The sequence below is a fragment of the Octodon degus genome, unplaced genomic scaffold, assembly GCF_000260255.1.
Source record: "Octodon degus isolate 3935 unplaced genomic scaffold, OctDeg1.0 scaffold00171, whole genome shotgun sequence".
Lineage (NCBI taxonomy): Eukaryota > Metazoa > Chordata > Mammalia > Rodentia > Octodontidae > Octodon > Octodon degus.
This window is the reverse complement of record NW_004524747.1, coordinates 5,372,804-5,397,065: the sequence shown is the minus strand read 5'-3', so window position 1 is coordinate 5,397,065 and position 24,262 is coordinate 5,372,804. Positions and strand designations below refer to the sequence as shown.

At 44.3% G+C, this 24,262-nt stretch overlaps 1 protein-coding gene across 1 annotated transcript; it reads left to right on the top strand.

The window, feature by feature from the left end:
- Window positions 1-437: 437 nt before the first annotated feature.
- Glra4 (glycine receptor alpha 4) lies at window positions 438-23,706 on the top strand. Its single transcript, XM_004643353.2, has 9 exons — window positions 438-940; window positions 4,284-4,414; window positions 4,679-4,746; window positions 5,401-5,624; window positions 5,758-5,840; window positions 7,351-7,491; window positions 11,830-12,044; window positions 16,775-16,924; window positions 23,361-23,706. Exons 1-9 carry the CDS (start codon window positions 870-872, stop codon window positions 23,649-23,651), a joined length of 1,374 nt encoding a protein of 457 aa, XP_004643410.1. The 5' UTR covers window positions 438-869; the 3' UTR covers window positions 23,652-23,706.
- Window positions 23,707-24,262: the final 556 nt, after the last annotated feature.

The window sequence follows — 24,262 nt, the reverse complement described above, 5'->3', positions numbered from 1 at the left end:
AGAATGCACAACTATGAGTGTGAAGGGGTTTTCGGATAAGCAGACAGACAGACAGGCAGGCTAATAACATAGAAAGGCTTCAAAGTTCTGTATCATCTATCCTCTATTCTCCCATGTAGAGGGTGGGGAAAAGCTGCCCCTCCTCTCAGCCTCGTCCTTACTTCCCCTCTTGAACCTGAAGCTATCAGCTTAAGAAAACCCCCTGTGAGGTCTTTTTCCTTATAAAAATCATTAGGGCTTTACTGTTGGGCTTTAGGCTAGTAGGAAAGCTGTTGGTTGGGGGACAGCAGGACCGCCTACGTGCACTCCTCCAGCTTGAGAGTTGGAGGCTGGACAGAACACCTCAGGCTTTCCCCAAGCAGCAGCAGCAGCCCAAGCTCCTCCCTGGCATGTGGCACACAGACAGGCTCCGAACCACACTCTAGCCGCTGGCGACTGTGCCTTTAAATTGCTGCTTTAGGAGGGTGAATCTAGGGGGAGGTGGGAGGGAAGGAAACATCTTCCTACTGGTCTCCCTCCTCCCTCCCTCCAAGACTCTCCAGGGTTTGGAGAGTGATTGCTGCCCAAAGAGAATCTTTTCTAGCTCCCTGGCGACAGGCCCTCCGCAGCCCAAGGCGAGCCTTAGCTAGAGCCGCTAGGGTTATCTGTGTCAGGATCATTACCAGGGGAACAGTTCTGGCCCCCGACTGGTAAAGACAGGCCAGAGGAGAAGAGACAGAAGAAGAGAGAGCACGCAACTCCTAGCCCAGCCCCTTTGCTCACTGTGAGCAGCCCAAGTTGGCGGAAGGTACTGTACTTTTGTCGTCCCTGCAGGGATAGCCCCTCACCTTGGCCGCCAGGCTGAGAAAGGGCACCAAGGTCCCCGTGGAATGACAGCTTTTGCTCCTGCAACCCTCTCCTTCCTTCTCCTCTGGACCCTGCCAGGGCAGATCCTCCTCAGGTGAGCTGAGTTGGGGAGAGAAGGAGGTGCATGCAAACACTGGTTGGGGGCAGGGGACAGCAGGAGAGCTGGCACAGTTTCCTTTAAGTTTGCAGAAAGAACTCAGTCTGGAGGGCTCCAGGGAAGGACACACTCTTCCCCAATCAGGCCCCAGGAGTTATCCACTGGAGATGTCAGGGACTCAGTGCTGGTGGGAGGGCTTATGCATGGATGAGAGTTTTCTGAGCTTGGGGACCAGTAAGGATGCATGGCTTGGGTAGGGGCTGAGGAACCCAGTCTGAAATAGAGGCCATCTAGTCTGTGACCCAACTGTCTCTCCCTACTGGGCCACATACTGCTCAGATCCCTAAAAATGAGAACAACATTTTTGTCAGCTATCTGCTCCAGGGTCTTCAGATAACAAGGGTTTGCCCCAAGACGAGGATGGAGCTGGGCTACCCAGGTCTTGGCCTTCTGCAATCACCCTGTGTGTGCACACATGGCTGCTCACTGTCCCTCAGGGGGCACTAAGTGGTGATAAATTCCTGGGCTTGCAGCCAAGGAATGCTTAGGGTTCCTTGTAAATGCCCCCCAATTGTTCCTTTCTTGTTAGATACGAGCCAGTCTAGGTTGACAGGTGGAACAGGGCAGAAAGGATGGCTGTGGCTTGGGATGAGCTGGTCAAACAAGGAGTGAGATCTAAGGTGGAACAAGTGAGTGCCACCACAGTACCCTCATCCTCTTCTTAATTCAAGGAGTACCCCAGAGCCTCAGAGGAGCTTCCTGTCCCACTGCTTGTGGCTTTATTGGTTGGCTTTCAGGCAGAGCACAACAGGACAGTAAACTTAGGAGCAAAAGGCAGTTTAAAGTAGAATGACAAGTCCTATAATGGACAGGATAATGCAGAGCTCTGGAGCACCCAGCTGGGCTTTGGTGGCTCTTCTGGAGGGGAGGCTGATTCAAGGGCCATGCTCTAATGGCACCATTCCCACTTGCGCTTGGGGACTAGAGGCAATGAGAGCAAACTGGGCGCTTAAGAGAATCTTGAGTCCAAGTCGTTTATTATATAAATGGAAAGTACAGAGGGGGAGTGACCTGCCCAAGGTTGCTCAGAGACATGGTTGAATCAGAATTCTCAGGTCACCCAATCCCAGGGCTTTGCATAAGAAAGAACATTAGCTCTGGATTCTCCTGTGCTCTGTCAGTGATCTTCCAGGAATGAAAGAAGATGAAAGGGCTGCACACAGTGACTCTAGTCATAGGTTCTCCCTCAGACAAGGAACCCCAGTAGAAGAGGCCACAACGGGAGTTTGGGCTGACCACAGCTGAACCTATAGCCTGACTCAAAGTCCTAGGACTGGGACTAGTGGGAAAGATGACCTGAGAGTGGGGCTAAAGACAATGGAGACATCTGATTTCTCCATGTACAGGGCCATGTGATCTCCCATCAGGCAGGTGGCAGGTGGCCAGCAGCAGCAGCAGCAGCACCTGGCTACCATGGACATCCTGTGGTGAAACCACATACTTCTGCTTGGCCCAGCCTCCTCAGATTGTCAGAGATGCCTTAGGCCACCTGCTCACATTACCCTTGCTGAGGTCTGGTGAGGCCTCTGTGCTTAATGTAGGGGCTTCTTCTTGCTTGAGGAATTCAAGGAGGTAGGACACAGAGAAGCCACAGTGGGGCTGCCATTGATCTTGCCCTACTCTGGTTCCTTGGTTGCTCACCCTGGGTTGCTTGTGTCATGTCCTGTGACAGATAGATTCAGTTGTCAAGTAAATAACTCTGGGCTTGAATTTTGGCTTTATTACTTACTGTCTGTATAACCATGAAGTCATTTTACCTCACTGATCATCGCTTTCCTCATCTATCTGTGATCAATTTTTCCATATCCATGGGTTCCACATCTGCGGGTTTAACCAACTGCAGATCAAGAATATATAGCACAATAATGCATGCCTGTAATCCTGTTACCTAGAGGGCTGAGGCAGGATGATAATAAGGCAGGATGAGATAAGCTACATGAAGTGGTTAGCATGATGCCTGTCATTATTCTACTAGTTACGGTTTAGTCTGTGGACTTTCTGCAAAAGAAAAGGCCACTAACTCAAAGGAAACTAGGACCCACAGCTACTGTGCTGTCCAGCCCCACAGTGTACCCACAGCCATGGCAATAGTGGAGCTGGCTATCATGCTTGACACAGTTATGACAGCAGACAGAACACCATGAAGAAGTCCAGGAATGCAGGCTGGGCTTGGTCCTGAGCTCTGATCTTCCTCCCAAGGTTTGTTGAGCTCTGGGCCCAGGTCTGTCTTTTAGCTGGCAAGCCTAGTAAGCAGACATGTGAAAGGAGTTTTGCTACTCTTAGAAGGAAACTTGTCAGGGAAGAAGGAAGCTGGCTTGCAGGCAGGCAAAATCATACTGGCACTTGCCTCAAAAGCAAGCTGTTAGGGGAAAGTTGGGAGTTAATCTGCTCAGTATTATGTGCATCCTGGGAGGCTCTTGCACACCCATAGGGACCTGCTTCCCTAGATATTGGAGTTCACCTGTCTGCAGTGGCCATAGCCCAGAGCTAAATCATATCTCAACAGCAACTCTCAGGGATGCCATTTGTCCTGAAGCCCTTTCCCCTGCCTTGCCTATGACATGTGAACAAGACATTACAGTGAAACATCACTTTTGGAATGTGTGCGTGTGTGCGTGTGTGTGTGTGTGTGTGTGCATATGTGTGCACACATGCTTCTAAAGTACCTTCAGAAAGAGAGCACTGGATGAGGCCTCAGTACAATATTTAAGTCCTAACCTGACATTCATTGTTAAACCTCAGTTTTTCATCTGTAAAATGGAAATAACAGTCTTCACTTCCATTTTATTGAGAACTGTGAGTATAAAAAGATCTTATCTAAGTGCATGCCCTTTCCTAGGATAGTTGGTGAGTTACCATGTTGGCTTATGGCCCTTTCCTTTGTCCTCAGTTTGCACACTGGCACCCAGAGACTCATTTCTATCCTACTGCCTGATGAGGACACCAGCCAGGGGTGGATGGGATGAGGATGGAGAGAATCTATGATAAATTCAGAATACAAGGGCTGGCGAGATAGCTCAGTGGATTAATTGCCTGCTTAAACAAGCACAGGGACTGGGGTTTGATCTCCAGCACCACATGCTGTGCTGGCTCTGGCACCAGGCACGCTGAGCCAGCCACCAAGACTAGGTGTAGTGGTGCATGCCTGTAATCCCAGCACTGGGGAGGCTGAAAACAGGAGGATCACTATGAGTCTGAGCTGTGTAGTAAGACTGTACCAAATACATTAAAAAAATTCAGAATACAACTGGCCTCAGACCTCTTTACCTCTCCTGTCCAGGGTGGCCTTGGCAAAAGAGGATGTCAAATCTGGGACCAAGGGTTCCCAGCCCATGTCCCCCTCTGATTTCCTAGACAAGCTTATGGGGAGAACATCTGGATATGATGCCAGGATTCGGCCCAATTTTAAAGGTAAGAAACATTCAACCTACATAAACCTCTCTTCTTTGCCACTCTAGCAGCATACTATTCATTCCTGATTCTGGGGCTTGCCTAGGTGAAGGAGGCTGGACGTCCAGGGCTACTTCTTATGTCCCCTTGCTGCCCACGGGCCTGTGGAGCTGGCACTGACTTCTTCCAGCAGTGCCCTCATGTAAAACTCAGGGAGGGGGTCCTGGAAACTGAGCCCAGCTTCCTGGAATGCCCTGCCAATCAGTTGTGCTTTGTTACCTTTAGGACCACCAGTGAACGTGACCTGCAACATCTTCATCAACAGTTTTGGCTCCGTTACTGAGACCACCATGGTAAGGGTGTTCTATTTCCACACTACTACTCCAGTGTAAAGGGGATAAGCTCATTAATACAGGAAACATTTCCTCCACTTGCTATTCTCTTCTTGTTTCAAGGTCACAGCTAAAGTCTAGGACCTTGTCTAGGTCACAGCTGAAGTTAGTAATGGGAAAACATTTTTCCCTAGTTCCAGACTTCCACAACTAAGGAAAGACTAGCCTTAGTACCAAAGATCAAATGTGTAGTAGCCCGATGCAGAGAAAATAGGCTTTGGAATCAGAGAAACCTGGGTCCAAATTCTGACTCTACCACCTAGTAGTTGTATGGGGCAGATTTAGTTACATCTCTTTTTGTCTCAATTTCTTATCTGTAAAATGGAGATCATGATGGCTCCAACCTGACAAGACTGGTGTGAAACTTAAATGATAATGCATACAATAAAGCACTTAGCAGAGGCTGTCACATAGTAGGTGCTTAAATAGAGGCCTTTTCCTTTCCTGTCTTTTCTCTATCAGCCCAAGGCAGGCTCCTTTTTCAGAAGAAAGTATCTACTAGTCTCAACATGTGGCTCCTAGCATTTCCTCCTCTCTGCCCTCTTACCCATGTATACTTTCTGGACCCCTGGTAGTAGCATTCCCTGTGATGGACCCATCTCTGAACCTTCCCAGGACTATCGGGTAAATGTCTTCTTGAGGCAACAGTGGAATGACCCACGCTTGGCCTACCAAGAATATCCTGATGACTCCCTGGACCTTGATCCCTCCATGCTGGACTCTATCTGGAAGCCAGACTTGTTCTTTGCTAATGAGAAAGGGGCCAACTTCCATGAGGTGACCACAGACAACAAGTTGCTGCGCATCTTCAAGAATGGGAATGTGCTCTACAGCATCAGGTGCACCTGGTGGATGACCAGGAGAATTGAGGTTGAAAGGAAGAAGCCAGATGGCGGCTAAAGGGTGGGAGGAAGGTCTCCAGTGTGGTGCTGAGCCCCAGTAAGCTGATGTCACTTTTTCTGTTCCTACCAGATTGACTCTCATTTTGTCCTGCCCAATGGACCTCAAGAACTTCCCCATGGACATCCAGACCTGCACAATGCAGCTGGAAAGCTGTAAGTGTCTGTAGAGTCAGAGAACAAGTCCTAGAAAAACAGCTAGTTAACCCTATTCCATGATACTCTAGACAGGAGAAACGTCACCCAGAGTGGGGAGGGACTTATCCAAGTGTACAACCAATTCTTGGCAGAGGTGAGAATAGAAGCCAAGGTTTCCCGACACCCAACCTACTGTGTTTTCCCATCCCCACACTATTTGCTGGTGCATCTCTTTCATGGGCTAGGGCACGGGAAGTACCAAACTTGCTTGTGTTGCCTGTGAGGGGTGATTTGAAGGGCTCCCTCTCTCTCTGGGTTTTGTTCTCTTACAGTGCCTGAAGTAATTTTGCCTTACTTGTCCTGAGTTAAGACATGGAAGCTATCCATAAAGTGACAGTGCTGGGGAGGGCAGGAAGATTCTTTGAACTCTAATTTTCCAGAACACAGATAAACATTGTAGGGAAGTAAGAAACAACAGTTCTGGGCAGAGGGGTGTGCTTAGAGAGAAGCTCCAAGGGCTCCTGTATGGCAGAAGTGTCAACCTATATGGGCTTCCCAGAGTGCAGAGGAGCCAAAGGACGGCAAGCCCAAGCTATCACCTACTTCTGTTCCTTCCCCATTTCCTGGGTGATGTGAGACCACAAGATCAGAAGACATCCACAAGGTCTTCAGGAAAGAAGGCTTGTAAGGCTGTTTCGGTGTATGATGACAGTGATACACAGAACAGGTCCTGTGGGCCTCTCCTTAAAGTTTATAAGCCACTTTCACATCCAGTTTTTACATCGCCCTTCATAACAGCTTTGAAATAATGGTAGAGGAACTATTATCCCCATTTTACCAAAGGCAACTTAGCCATAGACAGTGATTTTGAGTCAAGGCCCTACAGTGCATCTGCAGCCTTGGTGATTCTGCCCCCACCTTTCCTGTGAATGTTTCCACATTCAGCATGAGCCTTTATGAGCTGCTAGCTAACTTGCAGCCACTTGGCATGTTCATATATTAACTAACTCTCAGTTTGTCCCAATTTAAGGCCCTGGCTAAGAGTCTGTGGTATTTGCATTGTCCCATGCATGACTGGCAGGATATAAATAGCTCTCTCTTCCCTGAGGTAGAGAGACAGAATCCTTGGCTTGGAGGCTGGCTCAGCTTTAGACATGTGGTCAGGACACATGCTCACTCCTTTGGGGTTTAACTATGTTTCCAGCTGGGGTCCTTGACATCTTTCCAACCTTCTTGGCCGACCTTCTGGGTCTGTTAAAATAATTTCCTTTTTTTAACCAAAATAATTTCTTTCTTTTAAGCCTGATAACTGTGTAGAAGATGAGTCTGGGGTCATCCCTCCTAGGATAGGATCATGAGACAACCAATCAAGTGCCCTCTGTAGAAGTTTCCCTTTCTAGGAAGAGCACGCACTTCCCAAATCCCATGCCATACTCCTTATCTGTTGTCTTCTGCCAGCTCTAACTCTACCTCTACCCCTACCTAATACACACACTCTGCAGCTCTCTGCCATCTCTGTCACTTACAGTTGGCTACACCATGAATGACCTCGTATTTGAGTGGCTGGAAGACGCTCCGGCCGTCCAAGTAGCTGAGGGGCTGACTCTGCCCCAGTTCATCTTGCGGGATGAAAAGGATCTAGGCTATTGTACCAAGAACTACAACACGGGTAAGAACCAAGTTCTTTATTGGCTTTGAGGCCCAGAAGGGCCTCCAGATTGGAGGCAAAGGAACAAGGCAGCCACCCTCTATTAAAGTCCTAGGTGAGATATGATGCTATGTGCTTCATACACTTTAGCTCATAACTTATGATGATAGCGATTATCAACACCATTTTTCAGGAAGACAAAATCAAGGTTCCAAAATGTTCAGTCAGTTGTCCAAGTCACATGGCTACCAACTGGCAAATTTGGAATTGAATGCTGGATCGAACTCCAAAGCCCATGTTCTTGTCCCTTTCACATTGTGCAGAGAAAATAGTCCCACACAATGAGTAGTCTACTCTTTCTAGGACCAAGTTTGTTTAAGAGGTGAGAAATTCACTTCTGACAGTAGTAAATGTCTGTGCTGAACTGAGAAGGAGCAGGCCCAAAGGTAGTAACAAGCTTGCCATCTGTATCTTGCCCTGCCACCAGCATCCAACTCTCCTGAGCTGGCCTGTTTTCTCAACCTGAAACCTGGGCCAGCAAGTGGAGCAAAGCTGCTTTTCCACCCTGAGCAGCTGCCCTTTGTAGCTTCCCTAAGAGTTGCTGCTAGTTCCTCTTTCTGCCTGGTCATTTGACTGTGAGGAGGTGGGACGCTGAGATAGAGGTAGCAGCCCAAAGACAGGGAGGTCCTGGGCCTCTCCTATGGTGTGTTGATAGACTTTGGGTTCTTCTGAACATGTGCGCACATAGATGTGAGGGTATAGACATGCAGGGAGTGGATAGAGGAATAGGTCACTGAACTGAGAAAATGCAGATGAGGAGAGAAATGGGAATAACCTTATGCAGGAAAAATTGACAATCTGTATATAGGTCAGTGATTTACAAGCTTTGGTATGCACTATATCCCCCTGGGAAGTCTGGTAAAATGTTGATTCTACCTCTCCGAAATTCTGAGTACACGTGCCAGGAGTGATGCCCATAAATTTGTATTTTAACAAACCCCATGATGATTCTGATGTAGGAGGTCTGGGAAACATGGTATTGTGAGAAACTTTAGTCTACAAGTTTCATTTTCTGCCTGCTTTCTCCTATCCAGGCACTCCACAGCATGTATAACAAATACAGTAAATGTTCTACAGTATCACATTTACTTTAACCCCCCAGAAGGCTGCTGGGTCACTGTGTATATTACCAAACTTAGAATTATTCTAAATATCTACCAGTAGGGCAGGGATGAAGAAAACTAGATGCTATTCTTGCTTTGTGCTATGTACAGATCTTACAAAGGATGCTATCAAGGCACACGCACCCACATGGGTAAATACAAATGAAAAAGGTACAAGTCAAAGCTGTATATGCAGAATGATTATATTGTGGTGGAAGAACAAACCAAGAATGTGCATTTAAAAGTCCCAGAAGGAGGCTTTGGGGGCTTCCTCATGATAGCCTGCCTCTCACCCTCCAGGGTGTACTTTTTAACTTCTTCTTTTTTTGTGGTACCAGGTATTGAACTCAGGACCTTGAACTTGCCAGGCAGGAGCCTATTCCACTGAGCTATCTCCCTGGCCCAGGGTGTACTTTTATCCTCCTTTACTTGGCCCAAGATCATCTATAGAGGCAGTTCTCCCTCATTCTTCATTTTTACTTTTTCAAATAAACTCTGTCATTGCTTAAAAAAATCCTGGAAGGAAATCCCAGCACTAAATATTTCTAAAGTAGTGTGCTACAACAGATAGGAGAAATTTGGAGGCAAATAAACCTGAACTTGGATTCTGGCTACACTGTTTACTAGTTTGGGGCCCTTGAGAAACAACTTAATCCTTAATTTTTTTTTTTTTTTTTTTTTGGTGGAACCGGGGTTAATCCTTAATCTTGTCATGCTTTAATACTCCTATCTTTAAAACAGGAGCTCAGGACATTATCTGTCCCAAAGAGTTGCTATAGTATTAAATGAGATAAAGTATATAAGGTCAGGACACTTAAAAGAGATTGATAAATGTAAGTTTATGAATATTACTATTCCTTATGTTTTTAGTTTTTCTATACTAAGCAAGTATGAGTTTTGTAAATAAAACCAAAGCTGAAAAGGAAGGAAGGAAGGAAGGAAGGAAGGAAGGAAGGAAGGAAGGAAGGAAGGAAGGACAGAGAGAGGGAGGAAGGGAGTAAGGGAAGAAAGGAAGGAAGGAGGGAGGGAGGGAGAGAGGGAAGAAAGGAAGGAAAGAAGGATGAGAGGGTGGGAGGGAGGGAAGAAGGGAGAAAGAAAAAGGAAGAAAGAAAGAAAGAAATAAAAAGAAAGAGAGAGAATATGCATACTTAATTAAACCACGTCATGGCAAGAAGCCTGTGGTGGCATGAGGTGGGGTGGACTTGGAATAACAGGAGGTAATAGTGTCATACAGCATGTCAGAGCCTTAATTAGGTATTTATAAAATAACTGGCCTTGAGGAATTAGGTAGCCCTAATAAGAGTAAGCCTAGGGCTGGTGTGAGAGCTTAGGGGATTAAGTGCTTGCTTAGGCAAGTGTAGGGGCCAGAGTTCGATCCCTGGCACAACATGCTATGCCAGCCTCCCTCCCCAGGCGTGCTGAGCTGGCGATGGAGTCTGGACTTGGTGGTGCATGCCTTTAATCCCAGCACTAGGGAGGCCAAAAACAGGAGGATCACTATGAGTCCAAGCTGTGTAGTGAGACCCTGCGTGCGCCCCCCCTCACACACAGAGTAAGCCTAGACCAAAATAAAATAACACAATCAGCTCTCAAGTTCTAAAAGTTCTGCATCCAAGGAATCAACCAATGATGGAACAAATCTATTCATGAAAAAATTCCATCTATACTGAGTATAAGCAGACTTTTTCCCTTATAATTATTCTTTGCTATTTATTTGTTGTGTTTGAGACAGAGTGTCATTATAGTTCAAGTTGGCCTTCAACTTGTCATCCTCATGCCTCAGCCTCCCAAGTGCTGGGATTATAGGCATGTGTAGCACATGTGGCTGTAATTATTCCATAAATAATACAGTATAACAAGTATTTATACAGCATTAACATTTTGGTATTATAAGTAATTATGAGGTATTATAAGTAATATACAGATTATTTAAAATATACAGGGGGATTATATACAGGTTATATGCAAGTACTGCCCTGTTTTTTATATAAGACACTTGACTATCCAGATTTTGGTATCTGCAGGAGGGTTCTGAGACCCCCTCCCCCGCCAAGATAATGAGAGATGACTACACACACTTTTCTTTTATGTATGCCTCTGCTTCTGAGGGGAGCTGTGCAGTACTCTTTTCTTAGCCTTACAGCCATAGGAAGCATGGGAAAGTGAAGATTGCTGGCAAAGGGGCAGAGCATTCATGCATGGGCCAGTACACTTTTTATTGATGAAACAGAATGCTGCTATCTAATTCTCTATAGGAACCCACTGCCACTGTCCAGAGCAGCTCTCTGCTGGGTATTGTTTCCAGATATTTGCTATGTGACTCTACTCACTTGTTTAAGACATAGCCATTTTTTCCCACAGTGTGGTTGTGAGCGAACTTGTGGAGTACTAGCAAGAGCAAGCAAGGCTGCTAAGATCTGATTGGAGTCTGAATGTTTCGTTACTAACGTTGTAACAATAGTAGTAGCTACCTACGTACTAGATACCTCAAATTCCTAGTCCCCTTAACTTTTTCAAGATCTCAGTGATGGAGTTGATATTGTCATTACTGTTTTTTTTTTTTTTGGCGGGGGGGGGTGGCTGCCCCTTAGCTCAGTTCTTTAAGTGGCTGCTTCTACAAAGCAGTCAGGCTCAGGTTGCTCTGGTTCGATCCCTACAACTCAAGCCAGCCAAACCTGCCCTGAAGGCATTCAGAGCAAAAAAAAAAAAAAATCCTTTTTTTGGCAGAACTGGGGATTGAACTCAGGCCCTTGCGCTTGCCAAGGAAGCACTTATTCTACTGAGCCATCTCCCCAGCCCCCGTCATTACTGTTTTACAGGTGAGGAAATTGAAATGCAAAAGGCTTGGGTGTTTTGCTCATTGTCACACAGCTAAAAAATGGAAGGTTAGGATTCAAATTCAGACGATCTTACTCTGGAGACCTCTTGCTCCTTATCTTTTTTCTGTGCTATCACTTTAAAGACCTTCTGTTGGAAGCTAACTTGCTGGGAGAGAGGGAAAGAAAGTCCTTTATGGCTGCTCTGAGAGCTTTCTTACTCCATATATTCTCACTACCCGAAGTCACTTTGAAAGGCTTTTGCATTAGTGAGGTGCCCAAAGACCAGCCAACAGAGATAGGGCTGCTGTGGTCCTGCCCCTCAGGATCAGCTGCCAACTGAGGATCTGAGGCCTCATACTTCACCTCTTTCCTTGCAGGGAAATTCACCTGCATCGAGGTAAAGTTTCATCTCGAACGGCAGATGGGCTACTATCTGATTCAGATGTACATCCCTAGCCTACTCATCGTCATCCTGTCCTGGGTCTCCTTCTGGATCAACATGGATGCTGCCCCTGCCCGTGTAGGCCTTGGCATCACCACCGTGCTCACCATGACAACCCAGAGTTCTGGCTCCCGGGCCTCTTTGCCTAAGGTGAAGAGACATGCAAAGGAACCCACTTGCCACTGAGCTCCCCATTTCCCACTCATCCCATGCTCCCTCCTGCTCACTATTTGCCTTAGATTTGAGAAGGGCCACTGAGCAAGAGAGGTGTTTGACATTCCCTTTTCCCTCACAACACGCTGCTAACAACACTGCCAACAATGTGGAGGCTGAGGTTAGGCATACTGTCTGTCCAGGGAATGAGTAGAGGCAGTGCCTTACTTACCTTGATGTTCTCTGGGAAATACTGGCATATCCAGAATGGAAGACCTTTACCAAATAGAAGGTCTTACTCCCCCATACACGGATTGAAATATAGCTCAGAGAGGTAAAATAACCTTCTGAAGGCCACATTCCACCAGAAATAACCAGAGATATATCAGGATTTTGAGCCAACTTCTGTCCTGCTATGTCAGAAATAAGATACTATTGCAAAGCAGTCTAGGTACAGTACCTATTCTTTAGGGATGCAAAAGTTTTGAGGTAGCAAATAGCAATTAAAGGCAGTGGACTCTGGTCATCTGGACCTGGCAACGGTCTGATTATGCAAAAAGATTTGTGCTGATGAGCTTAGTAACAGTTCTCCTGGCCTCAGGTCATGTGGGGAACTTGGAGGTTACCTCAAAGTCCTTAGAGTCAGCAAAGCTCAGAGCAAATCAGGGAGTGAGGTTATTAATTCATTCATTCAACAAATATTTATTGAGCATGTACTATGTACCAGACACTGTACTTAGTTACAGTGGAATGAGAAGCAACACAGTTAGTTTCTTGTAGATCTCATAGTGAACCTGCTTTGCTCTGACTTTTTGGGAACCAGGCTCCCATCAGTCCTAGTAAGACTTTTTACAAGGGACTTTAACTAGGGGTAATCTGCAATGTCCATGATGAATTTATAAATTTTCTATATGGGACAAGCAATGGTTCAATGTAGGAAAATTAAATCAGACACATTTCGGTTTAAATCCTAGTCTCATAATGTGACCTTAGGTAAATTTATTAACCTCTCAATTCCTTTACCTGTAACATGGGAATAAGAATGCTACCTCAACCATTGGGTAATTATGAAAAATAAACAATGTAAAATGTACAGGATAGTATTTGGTATATAATAACTACTCAATAAATATTATAATGACCAGATATTAGAGTTGAAAACAATGAGCATTAGATCTGGGACTAAATCAGATGGTATTGTCCCCAATTATTTTTGATTTGGTGGGAAACCTTTGAGGTATTCCAAATCTGGTTAGGCTGAAACAGTGACAAACCTCAGATGAGGATTAAGTGTCCATGAAGTTGTAGATCACTTCCTGTAAATATGTTCTATAGGTGGATGGGATAGTGATAAAGCTCTGATGAGGCAAGATTGATTCAGGCAGTGTCAGACAGGGATGTGATGTTTGTGCTATGATAATGGCCTTCAATGGAGACCAGAGGCAGCAAGGAAATTTTGCATTAAGAACCCTGTCCCAGTGGCAATAAGCCACTGCCTTACCAGCAGAGTCTTCTGTAATTCTGGGAGATAGAATGAGCAACTTATGCCTTCTTCTTGCCAAGTGAACTTCCCCTTCTAGTCTCCTCCTGTGAGTTAGCATGATCCATCTGCTCCTAGGAATCACCTAGTTTCCTCATTTGGAAACAGAATGGACTTTTTTGGTTGTTTGTTTGTTTGTAACATCTGCTGTCTGCTCATCAGATTTTAATGACATTTTTATGGACTCATGGCCAGTAAGCAAAATACCCAGGCATGTACACCAAACTGAATGCTCTCATCAGCCAGCACCACACAGCCAGGGAACTTGGTAATACAGGGAGCTTCTGCTCACTCAAGTTTGTGCAACACAAGTCTTGGAAGGAGTCACAAGTAAAGATATAGGACCCAGCCAGCGTCTTTTGAAAGCCACACCAATTCCATTCCCAGTACTTTATTGTCCAGGATGAGAGTACCAGGATCTTGCTTAGTAAGAGAACTCAAATGGGGTGGCCATTCTCCATGTCCCCAGGAAACTGCTCTTTTCTACCCTTATAAGGAACCCCAAAGGCACTGATAACCATCTTTTGCCAGGCCCCTGAGTTCCACAACTGCAAGCAACTCAGAGCAAACTGGAAGAGCTAAATGGAAATTTCTACCAGAGACTGGCAGATTAGACATAAAGTTGTAGCAGGGAAGAAAATCCTAGATCTGTCCAGATGCTGTAAGTGTTGGAGACAGATAGTGACAAGAAGGGCAGAGAGGAGTGGAATTCAGCACTGACAAATGTATTACTAAACCATTCATCTTTTCACTCAAAGAATATTTATGTGTCCAGTGCTTAGCTTAGAACAATGAATACTGGCAACAGACGATGAATGACAGAGTCCCTTCCATGGAACAGCTCACAGGTTAGTGGAGGGAATGGCCAGGTAGGATAGAAGATATAGGTAGCCTGCATACATATAGCAGGCCAACCAATACAGCCTGGACTAATCAGGGAAGGTAGGGCTTTCAATAAAACATGGTGTTTAAAGTAGAAGCTGAAGGATAAACAGAAAGTACCCAAGTAAAGGAAGAAAAGGGGAGATGGGCTTCTTGGAAAACTGCTAAAGTGGCTCATCATCGGCAGGATCATAGACTGAGAGGGGCAGGCTGAGGCAGGAAGTAAGCCAAGGCTAGATGTCATGGTAAGTAGCACACTCATTAGATAATCAGGGTAATGAGAAGCACTGAGGGGTTGTAAGCAGGACATATCCTCTCCATTGATGGTCTAAAGCCCTTTATGATTCTCGTGTCATTAATTCACTGATTTTCACTGAATCGTTTGGCATCCTTGGGGGCACAGTGGCACTGGGTGATTGACATAAAGATCCCACATCCATTTAGAAAACATAACTCTGGCTGTTGTCTGGAGAAGATCAGAGGTGGCAGGAATAGAGGCTGGGAGGACATTTAGGAAACTTGTAGTCCTTTAAACCAGGTAGGATAGTGAGTAGACAGATTCTAGAGAGGTTCTGAATGTATCATTTGCATATTAGTCATTAACAAGGCTTTCTTCCTGGTGCTTGTGGTATCCTCTCCATTGATGGTCTAAAGTCCTTTATGATTCTTGTGTCATTAATTCACTGATTTTCACTGAATCATTTGGCATCCTTGGGGGCACAGTGGCACTGGGTGATTGACATAAAATGGGATGCTTTCTTAGCAGGTGGCAAAGTAGAGACACGAGGGGATGCCTAATCAAAGCTGCCTAGTAACCCACTACTATGCTTTTAACAGAATTGCCCTAAAAGAAGTTGAGCAGGACTTCTCCATCTTAGCACTCCGTGTGCCATTAGGAGTGGATAGTTTGCGTGTGTGCATTTGTGTTTGTGTTGGAGAGGGGCTGTGCCCAGTAAGATATTTTAGCATCATCACTGTTTTCTACATGTTAAATGCCAGTAGATACCACTACCTCAAAATTGTGTGACCAAACAAATCTCAAAATATTGCCAGATGTCCCTGGGGTAGGGCAAAGTTTTTCCCTATTATGAACCACTAAGGCAGGTGCTGGTGTATAGCTCACTAGTACAGTGCTTACCAAGCATGTGAGGCCTTAGGTTGGAGCTGCAGCACCAGGAAAAATAACGACTAAGGTCCATTTGTCCAGTGAAACTTTCCTCTTACCTGTGATGTGTAACACCGACCTTATCTCCCTCCCAGTATAGCAGAAGCTATGAAAAAAGTCCTATGTCCTGTATGCATCCTATTCCTGCTAGGGAGCCTTTTCTGATAAGCTCAGTTATACAAGAAGTCAATAAGGAAGTGAAAGAATCGCATAAACCTGAGCTCTGTCCCTTCTTCCTGACCAATCTATCTGCAACCCTGTTCCAGGAAAGGTCAGTATTCAACATTCACAGGGAAGTGGGAAAAACCCTACTTAGTAGATGCCAAAGCAGGTGGTAAAAGGAGAGGACTGACTAGATACATGGATGTGAAGAGTGCCTTGAGTTAGTGAGCATCCTGATACTTAGTGGGTGGCATTCCTTTGGGTTCACACTCTGCTCTCCCCTCCAGGTTACTGCTGAGCTCCATTACTTAGCTGGGACTCTTGCAGTGAGTAGCAAGGAAAATCACAGGGTCAAGGGAAAACAGAAGTGGAAGAAGGAAAGGAAGGAGTTCCTAGTTTGCCAGTGAGGCTGTAGCTATGTAAATGACAAAGGCACTAGACTGAGAACCCAGAATCTCCAAGTCCTAGTGCCACTTCTTATTTGGTAATCTTTGGTAAGATTCTTCCTCTTTAAGCCCTAAGTATCTTCAGGGGTCTCAATGAGAATCATGAGCCCTACCCAAATGCTACCATGATTGTGATGACCCAAGGGGATAACAGAGAACAAACAAAGCTGCGTGCATGATCGTTGCTATTTATTGAAAGGAAAGTATCAGAAGACACGAGGGAAAAGAGTAAGAATCAGAAGCAGACGGAGAAATGCAAGAAGAACAGTGGAAGAAAGGAGAAATATAGGGGGGAAAGGCTGACAGACATGGGGGGTGGAGAGTGCAGAGAGCTGGAGGATGATGGACAGCTCAATCTTCATGATGTGGGCCATCAGTTGATGGGATAAATCCCGGAGAGCTTCTTTAAAAACAAGAAGAATTTCAGGATAAAAGTGAATAACAGGAGGCAATCGATACGGACTGGGGATCCAGTCGACTGTCCATGGAAAGGCTCCGAGAAGGCTGACTGTTCTGCCAACTGATGTTGCAGGTGTCCTACGTGAAGGCAATTGACATCTGGATGGCTGTGTGTCTGCTGTTCGTGTTCGCTGCCCTGCTGGAGTATGCTGCTGTCAATTTTGTCTCTCGTCAGCATAAGGAATTCATGAGACTTCGAAGAAGGCAGAGGTGCCAACGCATAGTGAGTATGACAGGGTTGGGGAGCTTCCTTTTTCCTTTGGGTGACTTCCTCCTTACCCCTCCTCCCACAAACCAGGACCCAACCTAAGGGTGCTAGGACTTCAAGTTACAGTTCTAGGCTGGCCACAGTTAGCTAAGTAGTTTAACCCATTTAACTCTATTTCCTTATCTCTCCAATGGGACATCAGCCCCTAAAAGGTGGTATAATAGAGTGGTTAATAGTGTGGGTCTAGTATCTGGAACATAGCACTGAAAATGTTACCTAGTATTCAAACATTATCAAGTCAATTCATATGACATTGCTTTGATCAGTAGTATTTTGGTGTTTCCACACACAGAAAGAAGCTACTTTAGTTCTGTTCTACACTAACCAGTGGTTAAGAATTCAAGTTGGTCACTTCGGTGCCTTTCTAGGGGAGCATTAGAAGAGGATAGCCATAAGATGGAACTGAAAGACTTCTACTTGCCTCTTGCAGCTGGGCTTCTTGATCTTCATTGGGTGCATCAGAGTTGTTGAGGTTAAGCTGTTGTTCTTCCTCATTCTGGCTGGAAAACACCATTTCTTCTACTGTAGAGTGGTCACCTGGGGAAATATAAGAGGACATATATCATCATGACAACAGAGGCAGTTTACTCTCAGTTGCCTAGACAAAGGTGTTAGGTAAGCTCTCATAACAACAGAGATGCCTAAGCCACCCTCACAGAAGCAATTTCCAATTATGAGCAAAGCAGAAAGCCTTTACTAAGCTATACACTAGTTGCTTAATCTTTAGAGATAGAGTTCTGATCTGTCTTGAATTCTGACTCCATGTTTCCTTCCTAATCCAGAGGCTTTAAAACCAAAGGGGCAAGCACACAATGCTCTCTTAGAGATAGAAACTCATTGTTAAAATGCTGGCTCCAGGGGCAGGGATGTAGTTCAGTGGCAGAGCACTTGCCTGGTATGCACATACCTGGGTTAGAACCTTTGTATCACAGGGGACAAAGTCCTGGCTGTAGCCTATCTGAGCCACATCAGGATAAGGACTCTTCCTCTCCCGAAAACCCCATTTTCTACTTCAGCTGCTGCTGAGCCACTCCTATGTATATTTACACAATGTCCACAGTAATAATGTCTCACACGCTGTCTGTATATTTTCATATTCCCTGTAAGGTCCTTCTGTGGAGGACAGTGCTCCCGTCTCATGTAGAAATTTATTGGCCCTCTAGTGGATTTATCTACAACTGCATCTCAAGCATTAAAAAATTAGTACTCATTCTTTTAAGAGATCTAAATGTTTTTCCTATCCTACATTGAGAGTTGGGGAAAACGGAGAGAGAATTGGAAGTGGGTAAGAAAAGAGGTTGTTCCCATTTCTAAGTTAACTATCCTGAGTCTTACTTTAGTTGAGTAAAATATGCCTTTGATTACCAAAATCTTGTCCTCACAGGGGTTTTGATCTTAGTGCCTTCCCAATACCTACCTGAGAAAGGAAGAGCAGACTGCAAACCTGTCCGATGTTCTTTTTCAGCTCAACTGCCTGTGTGGTGTTCCACCAGCGAAAGATTATAGAGCTACTTCAGGATGACACTAGCCCCACCTCCTTCCCTACACTCACCCAACCTCCAACTGGCCACAGACTGTCACCTCCCATTATACATAGGTTGATCCTGAGCTCATAATGGAGCCTGTCATAACCACTGCTCAATTATTATGAAGTCATAATAGCAGCCTGAGCCTTGCTAGGGACTTTGGGGCTGCATGAAAATGGACTGAAGTTCATCATTAATGTGAATAAAACCTGAAAATCAAACCTGTGCAATTAATGATATCCTTTGTCTCGCCTCCTTAAAGCTATTGCCATCTCAATGAAATTGGAACAGGGATCCTGGAGGCACCAAGGAGACTAAACAAGTTAATGAATAGTTCATCTATTACCTGAGCCTCTCTCTGGGCCTCAGTGTTCTTGCTAGAGAAGCAGAAGTCTTCAGTCTGAGAGGAGCCCTTGGTATGGGGGTCAGTTGATTTTCAGGGAGCTCTTGGCCAAGAGCAAGACAGTATTCTAAGAGGCAACTGGCTATTCACTCAGGCCAGATTTAATCTCTTCCTTATGTAACCTCTCCTTAACCACCCGTCTACTACATGGTGGCCTCCTTCCGTGCTACTGTTTAAAATGTTTGCACTTTTTTCTATGTGCTTGTGTTTTGTCTTCCCAGAATGAAGTTCTCTTCTGCATCTCCTCAGCGGGGCCTTAACCCCAGGCTCAAAACATAGCAGACACATAACCCAGCTTACCAACTTTGTCTGACTGGCAAGGGCTACCTATCAAACTGGACAAAGAAAGCCTTACCATTTTTAAGAGAAAAAAAAGCATGAGAACTAGGAGAAATTTCAAAATACTGTCGTTTGCTCTTGGTCAGTTGGTCCCAGAACCTTTCTATTCACCTTTGTCTTTTACTTAGCTCCTTCTCTTAATTTGCCATCTCTTTTCTTCCTGCCACTCTCACTTCTATATGTGTTACCCTTTCACATCACTCCCTGCTATGCCTTCCCTCTCCAGCTTGGTTTTGGAATATATTTCCTGCCCAGCTTTTCAGCTTTCTTTCTCTATACATAACTAGAACAAATAAAGTCATATTTCATAGCTACAAAAGTCAGAGTCATACTTATGGCCCAAATATGACTTTCTAAGCCTCCTAATTACATGTTTCTGCACACACAACGATACTGAATTTGGTCTATGTAGATGACACCCAAATCTAGAATCTCCACCTCTTGGGTTTCAGGCCACTGACATTTGCTCTCCTAACTACAAGAGATTGATACTAAAATGAAGAAGGCCTAGAGCAGCTTGTTCTATTGGCTCTATTTTCTATCCTGTATAAAAATGGCTTTTTGCAGCCTGGAAAATATTTCCAAATAATGCCCTTTAGATTTACTGTGATGGAAGAAAAGTGGAAATAACTGAGCCTATAGAAATAGCCATAGCAATACAACTTTCTCCTTCAGAGTTTCTTTCAAATATGTTCAGTATATTCTGTGCTAGAGAGCAGGTTAGCAGTGGGAATCAGTGATCTGAGGAAACATGGACTGGGAAGTGGGAGGGATTCCATGGAAGGTATTTTGCTCACCTCTGTTTCTTTATCTCTATAATGGGCCTAGCAAACCTCCCATGTAGGAACTGGGTAAAAAGCAAAGAGCTAAATCTGTCCTACCACAACAACTCACGTTCAAAGTACAACCACAGTAGTCAACTGCTTGTGACCTGGATGCATACAAATCTCTCCACAAAACTGTAACAAATTGATGATAGGCCATCAAAGCTATCTGATGAGCAAACACAGATTTTTTTTATCTTTTTATTTTGTACAGGGTCCTATCTCAGCCTCCCCAGTGCTGGGATTACAGATGTGCACCACCATGCCCAGTTTTGGTGGCCAACATGGCATGCCTGGGGTTCTGGGGCCAGCACTGTACGCAGTATCAGGGATCAAACCCAGGTCCCTGCACTTGTCAGGCAGACACTCAGACTGCTGAGCTATCTCCCCAGCTCAACACACTCTTTTGTTTGAGACCCTGAGTGGATGCTGGCTTCATGAAAACAAAAGGCTATTCCTTTTTCTCTATTCAGAAGTGCATGGCTCATCTCTCCATTTACTTATTCAACAGATACTATCTATGAGTGCTTGTCAGGTTCTAGGCACTCTGGGGATATAGTGGTGAACTAGACAAATGTCCAAATTTGGACTATAAGTCCACCAACAAGAGAATAGGGCTAGAATCTGCTGGTAAGATTCTGTGCTGAGTTTGCCTGTCTCTGGTGCTTACTAGCAGGTCACCCTTAGGACAGGTAATGTAATAATCTTCTGGTGATGTGACAATCAGATTTCAAGGATATGCCACACCAACACCTGCTATGAAGCTAATTTTCAATATACTATCATAGCTGCAGAGGCCTCAATATAAACATCCTATGATGTAGCTTTTAAAAATGTCATATCCAAACAATATAAATATATCTTGTTCTTACTCTTTATAGCAACTACCTAAGGTACCCGTAGTGTAACTAACTCTGATTTGTTTCAGAATTTGCCAGTTTTAGCACTTACTCAAGAATCCCCTTGATTCTGGGCAAACCAAGACATTTTAAAAGGGGACATTCATTTTAACTGATTTCTTAGACTGTATAAGCTTTCATTCCAAAACCTTCAGTAACTTAAAAATTGTAACTATCTTTGAAACTATGTTCTTTAACTCTGTCCTTCAGAAGTAGATAAAGTAAGACTTGTTAGGATCATTATGATTTTGTTAGTATATTTTTATAACACATAATATATATTTTTATTGTGAGGTATTAGTTTTAAATAAAATAAGAGAAAATAGTTGAGTGGGGGTCCAACGGCCTAGTGTACAAGTGAAACTGTTGATTACTAGGGGCTTTGGTTCTCCCCCTTTTGTGAGCATCTTTAAAAGGTGTTATCAAAAATTCAGTGAATGTTGCTGTCAAGGGCCACCCAATAGGAAGGCAGGGTCATAAACCATTATAATATGTCCTTACTCACCTTATTCACTGGATCTCGCCCTATAAGACTTCAGGATCTTCCACAAAGTCAAAATGACCTTGAAAGGTAAGTGTTCTGAGTCAATTTAGGACATCAGGATAGCTGCGCAATGCAAGTAATGATACAAAAGAGGGCTTTCTAGAACTACTTCAAAAAGGTCTAAGAGAGGCTGAGGGGACAGCTCAGAGTTCTAAGTACCTACCTGGCAAGCAGAAGGACCCAGATTTGATTCCTAGTACCACATGCTGCACGGGCCCTGGAACCCAGGTATGCTGAGCCAGCCACCGAAACTGGGTGTGGTGGTGCATGCCTATAATCCCAGTGCTGGGGAGGTTGTAGCAGGAGGATCATTACAAGTCTGAGCTGTATAGCAAGACTCTGTACCAAATAAATAAATAAATGATAAAAAGGCCAAGAATGATGGGATTGGTGTACTTAAACACAGGGAGAGTATTTCGAGGGTGATTAGTAACAATGTGTGTTTTACTATAATCTATTTTTATCTTAAACATTCACTATTTTCTCAATTTTTCAATTTTGTATTAGTACATATTTGCCATACATAATGACATTTCGCATAGAAGTTGGCACATGTACACAACACATTTTAATTCTTTCTTCATGTCTTTCCCTTCCCCCCACCTCCATCTCTTACTTCCCTTTCCCTTTGCAAAATATTTACCTATTTCCTATTACCTGCTTTTTAATTTTTCTCTTTATTTATATTTTGAGTTTCTTACATAGAGAAACTGTGATATTCAAGCCTATGTGTTTGATTTATTTCACTTACCATTATGGTAAATCTCAAGGTACATCTTTTCCTACTAATAATTCAAGTTTTTTAAAAATGGCAGAGTAGTATTCCACTGTATATAAATATCACATTTTCTTTTTTGATCATACTATGGGGTGTACATGCGTGCCTGTGTTCATGCATTGGTACTAGAGATTGAATTCAGGGCCTTTGCATTGACTTACAATGCCCAGCCCTGTTTTCTTTTGAGATAGGATCTCCCTGAATCACTAAGTTCTCTAGGTGGGTGGGGCTCAAACTTGTGATCCTGGCTCAGCCTCTCAGAGGGCTGAGATTACAGTCATGCACCACCATGTCTGACTTCCATCCCTTTTAATCAGTATCATTTGCCCTTACTTTCTAGCTGCTGGCTGTGTTAAGGCTGTGAGCTGACTAGTAGATAAATAGATTTTCTGTAGTTTGCCACATAACTTAGTGCTTATATAAAATTTATTCCTGTGGTGTCAATGTATTTATTACAAGGCATGGAAGGCACATGAACAGAATATTCATTAGATAATAAATATATCAATCCCTATGGCAAAATTGCCACACATATCTGCAGGAGCAGATCAGCTTTACTTACTCTACTTTCAAAAACTCATTAGGTTACTTAAAACTTTTGGAACTTTCAGCATGAAGTTAAATTTTTAAATATATGTATAAGGAAAGCTAATTCTGGAGATTTGGAAATTTCATTAAATTTCACTACATCTAAATATCTCAAGCTTTATTGTCTGGTGATTTTGTTCTTCAGTTTATTACTAGCCAGAGATAACTTGACATTGAAGTGCTTTCTTATGATAGATACCACTTCATTGGCTTTTAGTAAGACCTAAATGATTTTATATATTTTAAAAAGGCGGCTGGGGACCTCTATTGTAAGTGGAATCATAACATACACTATATGTCACCATGTATAGGTGCTTTGCATACAACTACCACATGCATAGTTCTGTGGCCATCAGAGATGTGAGCCTGTGTTCTCAGTCACCTTGTCTGCACTGTGTCATCTATGGGCGATTTGTGTATGGACTGATCTCTACCCTTCTGCCTTCGAGTTTTAACCTCAAATTTGGCCCTTTTTGCCTTATAATTTCAGGAGGAAGACATTATTCGAGAAAGCCGTTTCTACTTCCGTGGCTATGGCCTGGGCCATTGCTTACAGGGAAGGGATGGAGGTCCAATGAAAGACTCTAGTATTTATAGTCCCCAGCCTCCAGCTCCTCTCCTAAAAGAGGGAGAAACCATGAGGAAACTCTACGTGGACCGAGCTAAGAGAATTGACACCATCTCCCGGGCTGTCTTCCCATTTACTTTTCTCATCTTTAATATCTTCTACTGGGTTGTCTATAAAGTGCTACGGTCAGAAGATATCCACCAGTCCCTGTGAATTGGGTGGGAGCTACAGAGTCCAGCTGCTGGCTTTCTGCTTTCTCCTGGGTGGGCTTTCCCTCTCCATTAGATCCCACCAAGGTCGTGGGCACTTCTTCCTGATCTTTCTCCCTCTCAGAACAACTACTGGTTCCAAAACTGCATGGGCCTACACAACATGGTATCAATGGTGGCTGCACTTATGGAAGATGGCTCATCTACCCTAATTCAGACTTTCTTCACTCTCTTCCCTTTCTCATGAGACTAAAGCTTTGGCATGCTCCTGTGGCCAGGATGACTTCTTGCCCTTGGTGGGGACCTTATGTTTTCCATAATTCCAGTACAGAATATTTAGACCACTGCTATTAGATCCTGGTATTTTTCATCTTAATCTATACCACTCCTCACCCGGCAACCCTCCACCCAGAGCTTGGCCTTTATTTAGCCTTCTGTCCCTTCTACTGCATGCTCAGACAGGAAGCCTTTCCTATCCACGAGTGCTGCCCTGTATGGCCTAGTCAGGTTTTCTTACACTGAGAAGAGGGCAAAGGCAGAAGTTCCCCTTGTCATAACTACAGTGAACAGTCATAGGCTTCACTGAGCCAAGGCACTGTTATATGGCCCAACAAG